Here is a 16,424-nt window from a genome sequence, read left to right as displayed (position 1 = left end):
ACAGGAGGTTGGTGCAACCTTAATTGGGGAGGACGGACTCGTAGTAATGGCATGAACGGAACATATGGAATGGCATCCAACTCATTAAACACCTGGTTTCCATTCACTCCATCCCAGCCATTATTGACCCCTCCTACCACCCACTCTCAAGCATATTTGACTTGTGTAGTTGCCAGGCTCATGGTTTGAGCAGTTAGCAAACAGCCCTGTTTTAGACTTGACGTGTATGTTCCCAGGGGGGGGGGGGTCAAGCCAAACACCATCTCTCCCTCTGACTCACCAACCTCCATCTAACATTATATAAACCAGGGCTTAATATAACTCCACAACTCACACAGGTGACTGTGAGAGGGCGATTGTCTTCTGAGTGTGGGTTGATGAACGATATTAACTCATGATTCTGTGTTGCTGCTCTGTATGTAGGAGGGACTCTACACATGCAACCCACACTGCTCGGATTTCAAGCATTCAATGTTAGGCAGCTTACAGTATTACTTACAACTAACCACATACAAGTTAAAGTCAACAGGAGGATAGTTGTTTGCGTGAAGTGAATACAGCTAGCCCAGGTGGAGATGTTTCTGCAACTAAAATCTCAGGCTGAGGCATGTTGTTTAGTATGGAGTCATCTGGTGTGGTAAGGCCGCCATCTGGTGGCATCTGCAGGAAGAGCATGTGAGTCAATAATAGTAGCTTGTATTGGCTGTCACCAAAAAATAACTACCAGGTACATCTTTCTCCAGCTAACCAAACAGAAAAACAACCAAACTCTGACATCTTTCTCCAGCTAACCAAACAGAAAAACAACCAAACTCTGATACATTTCACAAACATAAAAACAGAGTTGGAGTATAAAGTTTTTATTCCATTTCAAGATGCAAGTATAATATGAAACATGTTAGAGAATAAATATGTACAATAAAACTTGAATAAAGAAGCAGGTAAAAGGCAAACCTATCAGACAAGAACTCAATAACTCTGACTGCTGGAAAAGAAAAAGAACCCAAAGAAGAAGCCATAACAGATCCTAATGTATTCTGGGAAAGGAGGTGAATGATTGTCAACCAAAAGCAGGAAATAAAATGTCAAATCAACTAAACACAAAAGAAACATGTACGCACAAATAAAGACCTGTTACCATCATTCATTCTGACTGGAGATCAGTGCAGAGTTGATATAATGGCTGACTGCTACCATGTGTCGGCTGTTAAAGATATGCTGGTGCAGACCTTGCTGACATCACCATTTCATGGGCTGGTATGACATCACCATTTCATGGACTGGGAGTTATCCGTTTGGTTCAAGGAGAAGGATTTAATCATGGATCCAATACTGATGTTGCTATTTTGTGGCAGAATGATATTTCATAAAAAGGTATAAAGTTACTTTAGGTTTCACTATTTTACAGGAGACTTGATTCTAGCGATGATAAATAAAAACTAAATCAGACTTCACAGTAGTATCATTTGTTTTTGTTAAATACATCGGCCTACACAGAACGAGAAACAGGAAAATTATTGTTATTGGAGGCAGTTGCAAAATCAATCAGCCCATTGACCCTCGACCTCTCCATGATCACAACTGCTGATCATCACACATACATGTACTGTAACCCATAGTGACTTTCAACCAATCAGGGCCTTTATTACATCATAACCAATAGGCAAGACTTTACTTTTTTTTTTTACAATCAGTGTTCCATTCACAAACTGTAACCACGGTCACCTCAACCTATCAGCCAATCACAACCTCTCAATACAATATATATGTGAATATACTTTCTCAGAGGCCACTTAGCTTTACCTCTGTAATATAGAAGTTTAAATACTCTCCTGAAATCAGACAACTTCCTAAAAACCATGTCACATCACCTAACATCCATTCAACCGACCATTCTGTGTTCTGAGGAAAGCCTACAGATGGATATATAGAGGATTCTGTGTTCTGAGGAAAGCCTACAGGTGGATATATAAAGGATTCTGTGTTCTGAGGAAAGCCTACAGATGGATATATAGAGGAGTCTGTGTTCTGAGGAAAGCCTACAGAGGGATATATAGAGGATTCTGTGTTCTGAGGAAAGCCTACAGATGGATATATAGAGGAGTCTGTGTTCTGAGGAAAGCCTACAGAGGGATATATAGAGGATTCTGTGTTCTGAGGAAAGCCTACATATGGATATATAGAGGATTCTGTGTTCTGAGGAAAGCCTACAGATGGATATATAGAGGAGTCTGTGTTCTGAGGAAAGCCTACAGAGGGATATATAGAGGATTCTGTGTTCTGAGGAAAGCCTACAGATGGATATATTGAGGAAAGAAACAAGGAACAGAGCAGTCGTCCAAAAACTCTACAACTCAACTTGATACCCCATGAAAACGCATCATCACATCCTTAACAAGAATTAGCCTATTAGCCTATAAGTTCTGCAGGTAGCTGCAAATGAGTGTCAATGAATGAATGATCCTTTTGAGATCTCTCTCTCTCTCTCTCTCTCTCTCTCTCAGGAGGTAGGATGGGGGATTTACAGGGGTCCTGGGGTAGCAGGTCGCTACTGTAGCTCAAAGGAGCTCCACTTTGCCTGGGGGTTTCAGGAAACAGGATGGGGGATCAAAAGAAGATCTGCTTGGCATCTGACGGGTTCTGCTCCATGGGACAGTAGGGACATTTCAGTCTGAGGAGATGGAGGACAGAGTTAGACATATACAGACAGGCAGGAGAGTTTAACCACAGAGTTCCACAGGTCTGACAGTCAATGGTTGAGTGCCTGTTTGTCTGCCTGTCTGTCTGTCAACCTGGATCAGACTCACTTTCCAGCGTTGGTGAGTTTGTTGAGGGCGTCTCTGGAGATGACGTGTCCACAGATGAGCTTCATGGGAGGGTTGCTCTCTGACGTCTGCTGTCGGAGGATGGGACAGGCGAACACAGAGTGGTACCAGCACTTCTTCCCCAGATCTATCTCAATCTGGAGGGAGGGGAGACAGGACCGCTCCGTTACCCTTCTATGACAACCTTCATTAATAATCCATTAGAAATGGTTATACACTGCTCAACAACATAAAGGGAACACTAAAATAACACGTCCTAGATCTGAATGAATGAAATATTCTTATTAAATACTTTTTTCTTCACACAGTTGAATGTGCTGACAACAAAATCACACAAAAATTATCAATGAAAATCAAATTTATCAACCCATGGAGGTCTGGATTTGGAGTCACACTCAAAATTAAAGTGGAAAACCACACTACAGGCTGATCCAACTTTGATGTAATGTCCTTAAAACAAGTCAAAATGAGGCTCAGTATGTGTGTGTGGCCTCCACGTGCCTGTATGACCTCCCTACAACGCCTGGGCATGCTCCTGATGAGGTGGCGGATGGTCTCCTGAGGGATCTCCTCCCAGACCTGGACTAAAGCATCCGCCAACTCCTGGACAGTCTGTGGTGCAACGTGGCGTTGGTGGATGGAGCGAGACATGATGTCCCAGATGTGCTCAATTGGATTCAGGTCTGGGGAACGGACGGGCATCAATGCCTTCCTCTTGCAGGAACTGCTGACACACTCCAGCCACATGAGGTCTAGCATTGTCTTGCATTAGGAGGAACCCAGGGCCAACCGCACCAGCATATGGTCTCACAAGGGGTCTGAGGATCTCATCTCGGTACCTAATGGCAGTCAGGCTACCTCTGGCGAGCACATGGAAATGCCACCCCACACCACGGCGTCTCCAGACTGTCACGTCTGTCACATGTGCTCAGTGTGAACCTGCTTTCATCTGTGAAGAGCACAGGGCGCCAGTGGCGAATTTGCCAATCTTGGTGTTCTCTGGCAAATGCCAAACGTCCTGCACGGAGTTGGGATGTAAGCACGACCCCCACCTGTGGACGTCGGGCCCTCATACCACCCTCATGGAGTCCGTTTCTGACCGTTTGAGCAGACACATGCACATTTGTGGCCTGCTGGAGGTCATTTTGCAGGGCTCTGGCAGTGCTCCTCTTTGCACAAAGGCGGAGGTAGCGGTCCTGCTGCTGCTGGGTTGTTGCCCTCCTACGGCCTCCTTCACATCTCCTGATGTACTGGCCTGTCTCCTGGTAGCGCCTCCATGCTCTGGACACTACGCTGACAGACACAGCAAACCTTCTTGCCACAGCTCGCATTGATGTGCCATCCTGGATGAGCTGCACTACCTGAGCCACTTGTGTGGGTTGTAGACTCTGTCTCATGCTACCACTAGAGTGAAAGCACCGCCAGCATTCAAAAGTGACCAAAACATCAGCCAGGAAGAATAGGAACGGAGAAGTGGTCTGTGGTCCCCACCTGCAGAACCACTCCTTTATTGGGGGTGTCTTGCTAATTGCCTATAATTTCCACCTGTTGTCTATTCCATTTGCACAACAGCGTGTGAAATTTATTGTCAATCAGTGTTGCTTCCTAAGTGGACAGTTTGATTTCACAGAAGTGTGATTGACTTGGAGTTACATTGTGTTGTTTAAGTGTTCCCTTTATTTTTTTGAGCAGAGTAGTATTATACATGTTATTTTTGATGTATTTTCTATTTCATGAATAGTTAAAAATAGTTATGAATTATAATTCTTGCTTTTAAATGCTAATAAATACTCTGAGGATTCACCACCCAGAGAAAGTCACCCAGAGAAAGTCATGAGAGAAAAGCAGAGAGCTTAGAGAGGGAGACTTACAGGCAGCTCGTCCTTGTGTGTCCAGACTCCACTACACTGTCTCTGTTCAATCACCTGTTTGATGTTCATCAGGACGGGCAGAGCCATGCAGCCTGATGCAAAACTGACATTCAACACAGAGAGACACACATGGAAATCACAGATATCGTTGAAGTCGGAGGTTTACATACAGCTTAGCTAAATACATTTAAACTCAGTTTTTCACAATTCCTGACATTTAATCCTAGTAAAAATTCCCTGTCTTAGGTCAGTTAGGATCACCACTTTGTTTTAAGAATATGAAATGTCAGAGTAATTAAAGAGAGAATGATTTATTTAAGCTTTTATTTATTTCATCACATTCCCAGTGGGTCAGAAGTTTACACACACTCAATTAGTATTTGGCAGCATTGCCTTTAAATTGTTTAACTTGGGTCAAACGTCTCGGGTAGCCTTCCACAAGCTTCCCACAATAAGTTGGGTGAATTTTGGCCCATTCCTCCTGACAGAGCTGGTGTAACTGAGTCAGGTTTGTAGGCCTCCTTGCTCGAACATGCTTTTTCAGTTCTGCCCATAAGTTTTCTATAGAATTGAGGTCAGGGTTTTGTGATGGCCACTCCAATACATTGACTTTGTTGTCCTTAAGCCATTTTGCCACAACTTTGGAAACATGCTTGTGGTCATTGTCCATTTGGAAGACCCATTTGCGACCAAGCTTTAACTTCCTGACTGATGTCTTGAGATGTGGCTTCAATATATCCACCTAATTTTCCTTCCTCATGATGCCATCTATTTTGTGAAGAGCACCAGTCCCTCCTGCAGCAAAGCACCCCCACAACATGATGCTGCAACCCCAATGCTTCATGGTTGGGATGGTGTTCTTTGGCTAGCAAGCCTCCCCCTTTTTCCTCCAAACATAACGATGGTCATTATGGCCAAAAAGTTATATTTTTGTTTCATCAGACCAGAGGACATATCTCCAAAAAGTACTTTGTCCCCATGTGCAGTTGCGAACCGTAATCTGGCTTTTTTATGGCGGTTTTGGAGCAGTGGCTTCTTCCTTGCTGAGTTGCCTTTCAGGTTATGTCGATATAGGACACGTTTTACTGTGGATATAGATACTTTTGTACCGGTTTCCTCCAGCATCTTCACAAGGTCCTTTGCTGTTGTTATGGGGTTGAATTGTACTTTTCGCACCAAAGTACGTTCATCTCTAGGAGACAGAACGCGTCTCCTTCCTGAGCGGTATGACAGCTGCGTGGTCCCATGGTGTTTATACTTGCATACTATTGTTTGTACAGATGAACGTGGTACCTTCAGGCATTTGGAAATTGTTGCCAAGGATGAACCAGACTTATGGAGGTCTACAATGTTTTTTTCTGAGGTCTTGGCTGATTTCTTTTGATTTTCTGATGATGTCAAGCAAAGAGGCACTGAGTTTGAAGGTAGGCCTTGAAATACATCCACAGGTACACCTCCAATAGGTTAATTGACATCATTTCAGTTAATCAAAAGCTTCTAAAGCCATGACATCATTTCCTGGAATTTTCCAAGCTGATTAAAGGCACAGTCATCTTAGTGTATGTAAACTTCTGACCCACTCAAATTGTGATACAGTGAAATAATCTGTCTGTAAACAATTGTTGGAAAAATGACTTGTGACATGCACAAAGTAGATGTCCTAACCGACCTGTCAAAACTATAGTTTGTTAACAAGACATTTGTGAAGTGGTTGAAAAACAAGTTTTAATGACTCCAACCTAAGTGTATGTAAACTTCCGACTTCAACTGTACATACTGCAGTGAAAAACAATGACAAGGAATCTTACTATCAGCGTTATACTGCTGTGTGTGTGTGTCTAACCTGACACTGAGAGGTGACTCTACAGATAGCCCCAGCAGAGCGCAGGCGTCCCTGGTGAAGCTGTTACAGATGTCAGCCCATTGGTTGGTCTCTAACAGAGAGCGGTAGGGAGAGTTCTCTATGCCGTGCCGCAGGTACACCAGACTACCCATGAGGATCTGGATGTCTGGGGGAGAGAAGACACTGCTGTAATGGATTTCTGGAGGGAGAGGTCTGGGGGAGAGGAAACAGTGGTCATGAAAGAGGGAGGAAGGATGTCTGGGGGAGAGGAAACAGTGGTCATGAAAGAGGGAGGAAGGATGTCTGGGGGAGAGGAGACACTGCTGTAATGGATTTCTGGAGGGAGAGGTCTGGGGGAGAGGAAACAGTGGTCATGAAGGAGGGAGGAAGGATGTCTTTGGGAGAGGAGACACTGCTGTAATGGATTTCTGGAGGGAGAGGTCTGGGGAGAGGAAACAGTGGTCATGAAAGAGGGAGGAAGGATGTCTGGGGGAGAGGAGACAGTGTTATTCAGGATGTCTGTGGGAGAGGAGACAGTGTTATTCAGGATGTCTGTGGGAGAGGAGACAGTGTTATTCAGGATGTCTGTGGGAGAGGAGACAGTGTTATTCAGGATGTCTGTGGGAGAGGAGACAGTGTTATTCAGGATGTCTGTGGGAGAGGAGACAGTGTTATTCAGGATGTCTGTGGGAGAGGAGACAGTGTTATTCAGAATGTCTGTGGGAGAGGAGACAGTGTTATTCAGGATGTCTGTGGGAGAGGAGACAGTGTTATTCAGAATGTCTGGGGAGAGGAGACAGTGTTATTCAGGATGTCTGTGGGAGAGGAAACAGTGTTAATCAGGATGTCTGGGGGAGAGGAGACAGTGTTAATCAGGATGTCTGGGGAGAGGAGACAGTGTTATTCAGGATGTCTGTGGGAGAGGAAACAGTGTTAATCAGGATGTCTGTGGGAGAGGAGACAGTGTTATTCAGGATGTCTGGGGAGAGGAGACAGTGTTATTCAGGATGTCTGGGGGAGAGGAGACAGTGTTATTCAGGATGTCTGGGGGAGAGGAGACAGTGTTATTCAGAATGTCTGTGGGAGAGGAGACAGTGTTATTCAGGATGTCTGGGGGAGAGGAGACAGTGTTATTCAGGATGTCTGGGGGAGAGGAGACAGTGTTATTCAGGATGTCTGTGGGAGAGGAGACAGTGTTATTCAGGATGTCTGTGGGAGAGGAGACAGTGTTATTCAGAATGTCTGTGGGAGAGGAGACAGTGTTATTCAGAATGTCTGTGGGAGAGGAGACAGTGTTATTCAGAATGTCTGTGGGAGAGGAGACAGTGTTATTCAGAATGTCTGTGGGAGAGGAGACAGTGTTATTCAGAATGTCTGTGGGAGAGGAGACAGTGTTATTCAGGATGTCTGTGGGAGAGGAGACAGTGTTATTGAGGATGTCTGGGGAGAGGAGACAGTGTTAATCAGGATGTCTGGGGAGAGGAGACAGTTTTATTCAGGATGTCTGTGGGAGAGGAAACAGTGTTAATCAGGATGTCTGTGGGAGAGGAGACAGTGTTATTCAGGATGTCTGGGGAGAGGAGACAGTGTTATTCAGGATGTCTGGGGGAGAGGAGACAGTGTTATTCAGGATGTCTGTGGGAGAGGAGACAGTGTTATTCAGGATGTCTGGGGGAGAGGAGACAGTGTTATTCAGGATGTCTGGGGGAGAGGAAACAGTGTTATTCAGGATGTCTGTGGGAGAGGAGACAGTGTTATTCAGGATGTCTGTGGGAGAGGAGACAGTGTTATCCAGAATGTCTGGGGGAGAGGAAACAGTGTTATTCAGGATGTCTGTGGGAGAGGAGACAGTGTTATTCAGGATGTCTGTGGGAGAGGAGACAGTGTTATCCAGAATGTCTGGGGAGAGGAAACAGTGTTATTCAGGATGTCTGTGGGAGAGGAGACAGTGTTATTCAGGATGTCTGTGGGAGAGGAGACAGTGTTATTCAGGATGTCTGTGGGAGAGGAGACAGTGTTATTCAGGATGTCTGTGGGAGACAGGGTTATGGAGGAGGGAGGAAGGAAGGTGTCCATTCACAGACTATTGGAACAGATCATTAGTCAGTCAGCTGGTAAGAGAAAGAAGCTATGAAGTCCTGTCAGAAAGCTATTGAGAAAACAAAAATTAGGGTTTCTTATTGGACAGGTTGTTCCTCCCTGTTTCAATAAAACACACACACACACACACACACACACACATACATTTGGTGCCTAATGAAGATCCTTGTCAAAAAGCTCTTCAAGACCACCAGGAGGCCCCAGCCAGGGTATGTCTGTCCCTACCTCTGGTGCTATGAGGTGAAGGACTGTTAGTGCCTACGTTCAGACCCTCATATATCTGCTGCCTAAATTTCTATCTGTCCCACCCTGCTGACCTGAACAGGGCCCAGGCTGTCTGTGTTCCTACCTCTCTGGTGCTGTGAGGCGAAGGGCTGGAAGTGCCTGGCGTACTGTAGCGCCTCCAGCTGGTTGGTGATGCCTCCGTTTAACAGGCTGATGAAGTAGAGGCGGTGCAGCTTGAACTCCAGGGTACTGTTCAGGTCCAGCAGGCGCTGCCGGTTTGTTACTGCCCACCTGGATTGTAATCATTAGTGCACACCGTAGCAAACAGTTGTAAATTGAAAACAATCATTTCTATTGGACAAATTCAGGTAGGTCCCTCCCCGTTTCCTTCTGTTTGGTTCTGTTTGGCTCCTAGTGAATAGACCCCAATTCAATCAATTCAGGAAGTCAACTGAAATTCTAATTGACCTTCAACCCTGGCATTTCAGATCTCAATTGTGTTCACTACTCTAAAGTTAATCAGTTACTGAATGGCTGAAAATGATCAAAGAGGGGTTTGATTCACATTCAACTGCACACAGAGAGGAGGTACAGTACATACTCTAGTGCTGGTCTGAGGTCAGTATATAACAGAGAGGAGGTACAGGACATACTCTAGTGCTGGTCTGAGGTCAGTATATAACAGAGAGCAGGTACAGTACATACTCTAGTGCTGGTCTGAGGTCAGTATATAACAGATAGCAGGTACAGTACATACTCTAGTGCTGGTCTGAGGTCAGTATATAACAGAGAGGAGGTACAGTACATACTCTAGTGCTGGTCTGAGGTCAGTATATAACAGAGAGGAGGTACAGTACATACTCTAGTGCTGGTCTGAGGTCAGTATATAACAGAGAGGAGGTACAGGACATACTCTAGTGCTGGTCTGAGGTCAGTATATAACAGAGAGGAGGTACAGTACATACTCTAGTGCTGGTCTGAGGTCAGTATATAACAGAGAGGAGGTACAGTACATACTCTAGTGCTGGTCTGAGGTCAGTATATAACAGAGAGGAGGTACAGTACATACTCTAGGTGCTGGTCTGAGGTCAGTATATAACAGAGAGGAGGTACAGTACATACTCTAGTGCTGGTCTGAGGTCAGTATATAACAGAGAGGAGGTACAGTACATACTCTAGGTGCTGGTCTGAGGTCAGTATATAACAGAGAGCAGGTACAGTACATACTCTAGTGCTGGTCTGAGGTCAGTATATAACAGAGAGGAGGTACAGTACATACTCTAGTGCTGGTCTGAGGTCAGTATATAACAGAGAGGAGGTACAGTACATACTCTAGCGCTGGTCTGAGGTCAGTATATAACAGAGAGGAGGTACAGGACATACTCTAGTGCTGGTCTGAGGTCAGTATATAACAGAGAGGAGGTACAGGACATACTCTAGTGCTGGTCTGAGGTCAGTATATAACAGAGAGGAGGTACAGTACATACTCTAGTGCTGGTCTGAGGTCAGTATATAACAGAGAGGAGGTACAGGACATACTCTAGTGCTGGTCTGAGGTCAGTATATAACAGAGAGGAGGTACAGTACATACTCTAGTGCTGGTCTGAGGTCAGTATATAACAGAGAGGAGGTACAGGACATACTCTAGTGCTGGTCTGAGGTCAGTATATAACAGAGAGGAGGTACAGTACATACTCTAGTGCTGGTCTGAGGTCAGTATATAACAGAGAGGAGGTACAGTACATACTCTAGTGCTGGTCTGAGGTCAGTATATAACAGAGAGGAGGTACAGGACATACTCTAGTGCTGGTCTGAGGTCAGTATATAACAGAGAGCAGGTACAGTACATACTCTAGTGCTGGTCTGAGGTCAGTATATAACAGATAGCAGGTACAGTACATACTCTAGTGCTGGTCTGAGGTCAGTATATAACAGAGAGGAGGTACAGTACATACTCTAGGTGCTGGTCTGAGGTCAGTATATAACAGAGAGGAGGTACATGACATACTCTAGTGCTGGTCTGAGGTCAGTATATAACAGAGAGGAGGTACAGTACATACTCTAGTGCTGGTCTGAGGTCAGTATATAACAGAGAGGAGGTACAGTACATACTCTAGTGTTGGTCTGAGGTCAGTATATAACAGAGAGGAGGTACAGGACATACTCTAGTGCTGGTCTGAGGTCAGTATATAACAGAGAGCAGGTACAGTACATACTCTAGTGCTGGTCTGAGGTCAGTATATAACAGAGAGGAGGTACAGGACATACTCTAGTGCTGGTCTGAGGTCAGTATATAACAGAGAGGAGGTACAGTACATACTCTAGTGCTGGTCTGAGGTCAGTATATAACAGAGAGGAGGTACAGTACATACTCTAGTGCTGGTCTGAGGTCAGTATATAACAGAGAGGAGGTACAGGACATACTCTAGTGCTGGTCTGAGGTCAGTATATAACAGAGAGGAGGTACAGTACATACTCTAGGTGCTGGTCTGAGGTCAGTATATAACAGAGAGGAGGTACAGGACATACTCTAGTGCTGGTCTGAGGTCAGTATATAACAGAGAGGAGGTACAGTACATACTCTAGCGCTGGTCTGAGGTCAGTATATAACAGAGAGGAGGTACAGGACATACTCTAGGGCTGGTCTGAGGTCAGTATATAACAGAGAGGAGGTACAGGACATACTCTAGTGCTGGTCTGAGGTCAGTATATAACAGAGAGGAGGTACAGGACATACTTTAGTGCTGGTCTGAGGTCAGTATATAACAGAGAGCAGGTACAGTACATACTCTAGTGCTGGTCTGAGGTCAGTATATAACAGAGAGGAGGTACAGTACATACTCTAGTGCTGGTCTGAGGTCAGTATATAACAGAGAGGAGGTACAGTACATACTCTAGTGCTGGTCTGAGGTCAGTATATAACAGAGAGGAGGTACAGTACATACTCTAGTGCTGGTCTGAGGTGAGTATATAACAGAGAGGAGGTACAGTACATACTCTAGTGCTGGTCTGAGGTCAGTATATAACAGAGAGGAGGTACAGTACATACTCTAGTGCTGGTCTGAGATCCTGCATCCTCAAGGCCTCCAGGATCCTGTTGAGTTCCAAAAACGGCTGCTTCATGCTCATGTCAATCACTACTCCAGACTCCTGTGAGACACACAAACAACAGAGAAGCCAGGCAGTTTTAATGCATATGAAATACACCAAATGTCTTCAATTCTGGTTCTGGGGACCAACAGGGTGTGTAGGCTTTTGTTTCATCTCAGTTGTTTACCTGACATAGGTCCTCTGCCACGCTCAGCATGCCTTGTCTGTACAGGTGTTCCACAATGGTCTCACTCAGGTACTTCTGTCTCTCAGGTGAGTCCCACACGGTCTCTGCTACCACTGCACTCACCTCTGCATCAAAGTTCTACAGAAACACAACCAGGAAACAACCAAAGGATAACCGGAAATAAAACACACAGAATCTGCTGAAATTTCTCCCTTGTGTGCTTAAGGTACATTTTATAAACCGCAAGGGAGTTGTGTCATCATTCATCTTTTCTAAAAATGTAAAGATTCTATAATGCAAGTATTTATTGGGAAAATGTTACCCTGTCGATAGCTTTGCCGACTTTGGAGACACTGCCATGGATGTCCTTGTGTCTGGAGGCCAGCAGCTGTACTGTTTCTTTAATGTTCTTACAACACTGGGCCATGGTCTGCGACAGCACCGAAAGATCTGCATCTTGTACCCCTGAAGGAGTGCCATATATTTAGAGAGCTGGTGCATTGAGGTTTCTGCATTGTGATTGACATGACACAAAACTCTATGGCAGCCATGTTGGTGCCGTAGAAATATAATGACTTACACCATGCCATTGTTGAATACTTGTTTCTGATTGGCATGAAGGGCATTCTAAAGCGTGCATTATTTCCCTACAACGCACGGTATATTTGCACGGTGGAATTCAACGGCTATAGTTCATTCTTACATGTTCTATGTTTGAGCTGCTTTTGAATGCATAGACCCTCGTTGATTATCCCTTACATATTTCTATGGTTATCGACCCCATTACATGGGAACATTTTAACAATGCTATGTAACAGAATGTCTAGAATTAGAACGATACTCAAGTGATGTCTCTGCTCTGAAGGAGACAGCAATCAGGTTCAAACAAATCAGAACATTAAAAGGTTAAACAAGGCTAAAAGCAGTCCTGTTGAATGCACATAAAGAAACCTATGAATCAATTCTGTGCCGGAACCCTCGCGAGTCAAGGCACGCAACCGAAGCAAAACAATATTTCATTTCTCTAGGGCCAAATTGTTTAAATAACTTCAATTGCATATTGTTGAAGTGCTTTAGTTGTACTCCTGCATCGAATTCCTCAAATATGGGGCCTGTAACAGTGTGTGCAGGGATCTATCATTCTTTCATTTAGTACCATGCACCTGCAAATGACTTGATGACTTGAGTGGACACTACTTCTAAACTAGAGCGTGGAGCTGGCTCTGCCGTACCGAATGTAACCAGCTGTCCCCGTAGCTCACAGACGCTGCGTAGTAGTTCGTCCAGACGTTCCTCTGACTGGTGTCCGTACATGACGAACCTATGGAGCACCTTCTCCAGCTCCCGCTCCACACACGCACACTGCTCCATACCTAGACTGGGACTCTACCGCATTCACTACCACCTGGGAGAGACAAGACATATGGAACTAGGCCTAGATCACTGGTCCTCAAACCTCTCCCCGGGGACCACCAGACATTTCACAATATTGTTGTAGCCCTGAACCAGCTCACCTGAATCACCTAGTCAAGGGCTTGATGATTCGTTGACAGGTTGAATCAGGTGTGCTAGCTCTGGAATATAGCAAATACATAGAACAACTAGGGGTCCCCGAGTAGAGGTTTGAGAACCACTCAACAAGGTAACAGACAATAGCTCAACATTTTGCAATCCTCCCATAACCCCTACAGTTTTGTTTCACTACTGGTATAACTGATTTAGCCAAACTGGTCAACAAAATCCTTTATTAGTTGAATCAGATTTGCTAGAGCCTAAAGTGTGCAATGGCACAGTATTCATAATCATTGACAGGCAACAGAAAATATGAAAGAAGAACAGTCTATTCTAGATCAACAAGTGCAGAACAGTTGTTAGGCCTGGATGTTTTGGTCTCATTGACAAATTAGGCATTCCTGCTGTATACATTTGAAAAACATTGGTTAGCAACTTTCCTCTTCTCTTCCTAAAATATAAAAACTTTTCTTTTGAATTTTTCATCTGACAAATATAAAAATAGCTATAGTACGAAGCTAAACCTACTGTAAACCAGTGGCTACTTTTGGAACTGCTTTGCTCGCTGAAGCTAATAGGCCCTGTCCATAGCCTCAAGCCCTCAAACAATGACATTCGACTGCAAAACAGAGTTTGAACGGTATGCTAACTAGACAAATCGTTTGCTGACACTTTGTTTGAGTCAAGTAGCTAGCTAAAGACTAACAATATAGCCAGCTATGTTCTTGTTACTTACTAAACTGACAACAAATCTCTGATAACAGCTATGGTAGCAAATATCAAGCTAGCTATATCCACAACAATATTAACAGTACCAAGCCAGCTAGCGTAGCTGGTTATCTAGCTGTATAAGACGTCGTATCAAACACAACTTTGTTACAATGGCGATTATCATACAGCGAGAAATCCTAATGGCAACTGAGACATGTTGGTGAGTAAGTTAGCTTGCTACGTTTGTCGCATAACGTAAACAAACAGCTAGCTAACGGTAATGTAAACCTAGCATGGACCGAAGCTGTTTGTTTGACTTGTCTATAATGGTGTATTTTAATTGATTGTATAGTTAGAAAGATAGCCAGATTGTCCAAATACTTTTTTCAATTCTCAAATATATCAACGACATGTCAGAAAATATCAAAATAAATTAAAATAACAACATAAAACGTCAACATAAACACCACTTGCCTGTCGTGACAGCTATTCTCCACCAGTCGTCCTTCGATCTGCGGAACTTCCTGTGTAGCATGTCTCGGATTTTCATAATAAAAGTACTGGAGTTACTTTACCCATGAATGTAAGGTTCTTAGACTTGATTCAATGTTTCAGTTTTTACAGAGTGTAAAGATACTATATTTTCAGAGTTCCATCCTCTGATACATAATCATGTATGCCTATAAAACAAGTAAAATGTAGGTTTCAAAGTGATAGCATTTGATTCCAATATTAAATTGTCTCACAATAGCCTCCAACTTCATTGCGAACCCCAGGTGGTGCTGTATGGACGGTTATGCATGGAGATCTATGGCCAGATTGCAGACCTATGGTGAAGACAGGTGTGTGGCTTGGAGCTGCCCAGGGGATTTCCCACCTGTGATATAACTATCTGGTAATGACCCCAGACCGGCATTGATGTAAAACACACACACACACACACACACACACTGAAAGTCACTCATAAGACATGTCTCAATTATTCATGTAATCAATAAATTCAAGGTCTCAATTCCGTTACTTCAATAACTTGCATTACCACATACTGAGTGTATGAAAGTAAAGAAAAATCTTGCACTAGGGATTCTGTGATCAAGCTAATCAGTGACGGTTTTAGCATGTAAATCTTGGTGGGGCAAACTCCCCAAATAGTTTTTAGATGCATGCCAGCAAAGCCACTACACAACACTAAACAATACATTAAGGCACTATAACAGTGACTAACGGCGCCTACATAAAGCCAACATCTTACCACTGCTACACCTGGCTATCAGCGGAGTCTTCTCTGGCAGCGAAACAGTTCATTCAGCCTCATTTAACTGCCTTTAAAAAAAACATAGCTGATATGGCTGACTTGCTTAAACAAATGTGGTTTCTACTGACAATTGAGATGTTCAAACTATGGCATAAGGGGACGAGCGGATAAGAGGCAATCCGTCATTTTGATTAAGACAATAATGAGGCTACTTTTCTGTAGGTGTATGGTGGTCATACAAGCCAGGGGTGTACCACCGATTAGAGAAGCACTAGTAAGTAAGATAAGTGTTGTTCTCTGCAGCTCAGTTGGTCGAGTACGGCTCTTGCAACACCATTACAGTGAGTTCGATTCCCTGAACCACCCATACGTAAACATTGATGCAAGCTTGACTGTAAATGGCTTTGGATAAGAGTGTCTGCTAAATGGCATATGTTGTTATTACATTAGGATATCTGTACAAGTCAAATTAACTCCAATTGATCTCGTCTTTCACTCCTTATGATCTAAACATGCATAGTCACACTTCACAACAGACGATTGGTGGGATTTTTGCATGGGATCTTTCTAGAAGGCGCAATGAAACCCCGAATAGGCTAGATTACAGTCATGCACATAAATCCTTACACACACTTGGATTGCTTCAAGTTAGGTGACAGATTCACAAACCACAATTACACCCCAAAAAGGACAACAAACTAGGGCAGTTGAAAAAAAGACAGATTTGAAATGTAACCCTTCTGGTTTCTATTCAGTCCTGTGTGTCATGAACACTAAGGGGTTGGTTTGTCCTTAAATACCCTCT

The 16,424-nt window shown here is 44.0% G+C and overlaps 1 protein-coding gene across 2 annotated transcripts; it reads right to left on the bottom strand.

The window, feature by feature from the left end:
- Nucleotides 1–844: 844 nt before the first annotated feature.
- On the bottom strand, nt 845–14,936 carry LOC112256552 (E3 ubiquitin-protein transferase RMND5B-like). Of its 2 annotated transcripts, none has more exons than XM_042303318.1 (10): nt 14,839–14,936; nt 13,374–13,546; nt 12,464–12,606; nt 12,142–12,279; nt 11,914–12,014; nt 8,989–9,155; nt 6,540–6,705; nt 4,697–4,799; nt 2,808–2,962; nt 845–2,671 (listed from the first exon to the last, which is right to left on the bottom strand). In XM_042303318.1, exons 2-10 carry the CDS (start codon nt 13,510–13,512, stop codon nt 2,608–2,610), a joined length of 1,176 nt encoding a protein of 391 aa, XP_042159252.1. In that variant the 5' UTR covers nt 13,513–13,546; nt 14,839–14,936; the 3' UTR covers nt 845–2,607. The 2 variants fall into 2 exon arrangements, with proteins under 2 accessions (XP_042159252.1, XP_042159253.1); XM_042303319.1 differs by lacking the exon at nt 14,839–14,936 and adding an exon at nt 13,656–14,819.
- Nucleotides 14,937–16,424: the final 1,488 nt, after the last annotated feature.

The sequence above is a fragment of the Oncorhynchus tshawytscha genome, linkage group LG21 (genome assembly GCF_018296145.1).
Source record: "Oncorhynchus tshawytscha isolate Ot180627B linkage group LG21, Otsh_v2.0, whole genome shotgun sequence".
Lineage (NCBI taxonomy): Eukaryota > Metazoa > Chordata > Actinopteri > Salmoniformes > Salmonidae > Oncorhynchus > Oncorhynchus tshawytscha.
The sequence above is the reverse complement of the archived record's forward strand: the minus strand, read 5'-3'. Positions and strand labels throughout refer to the sequence as shown.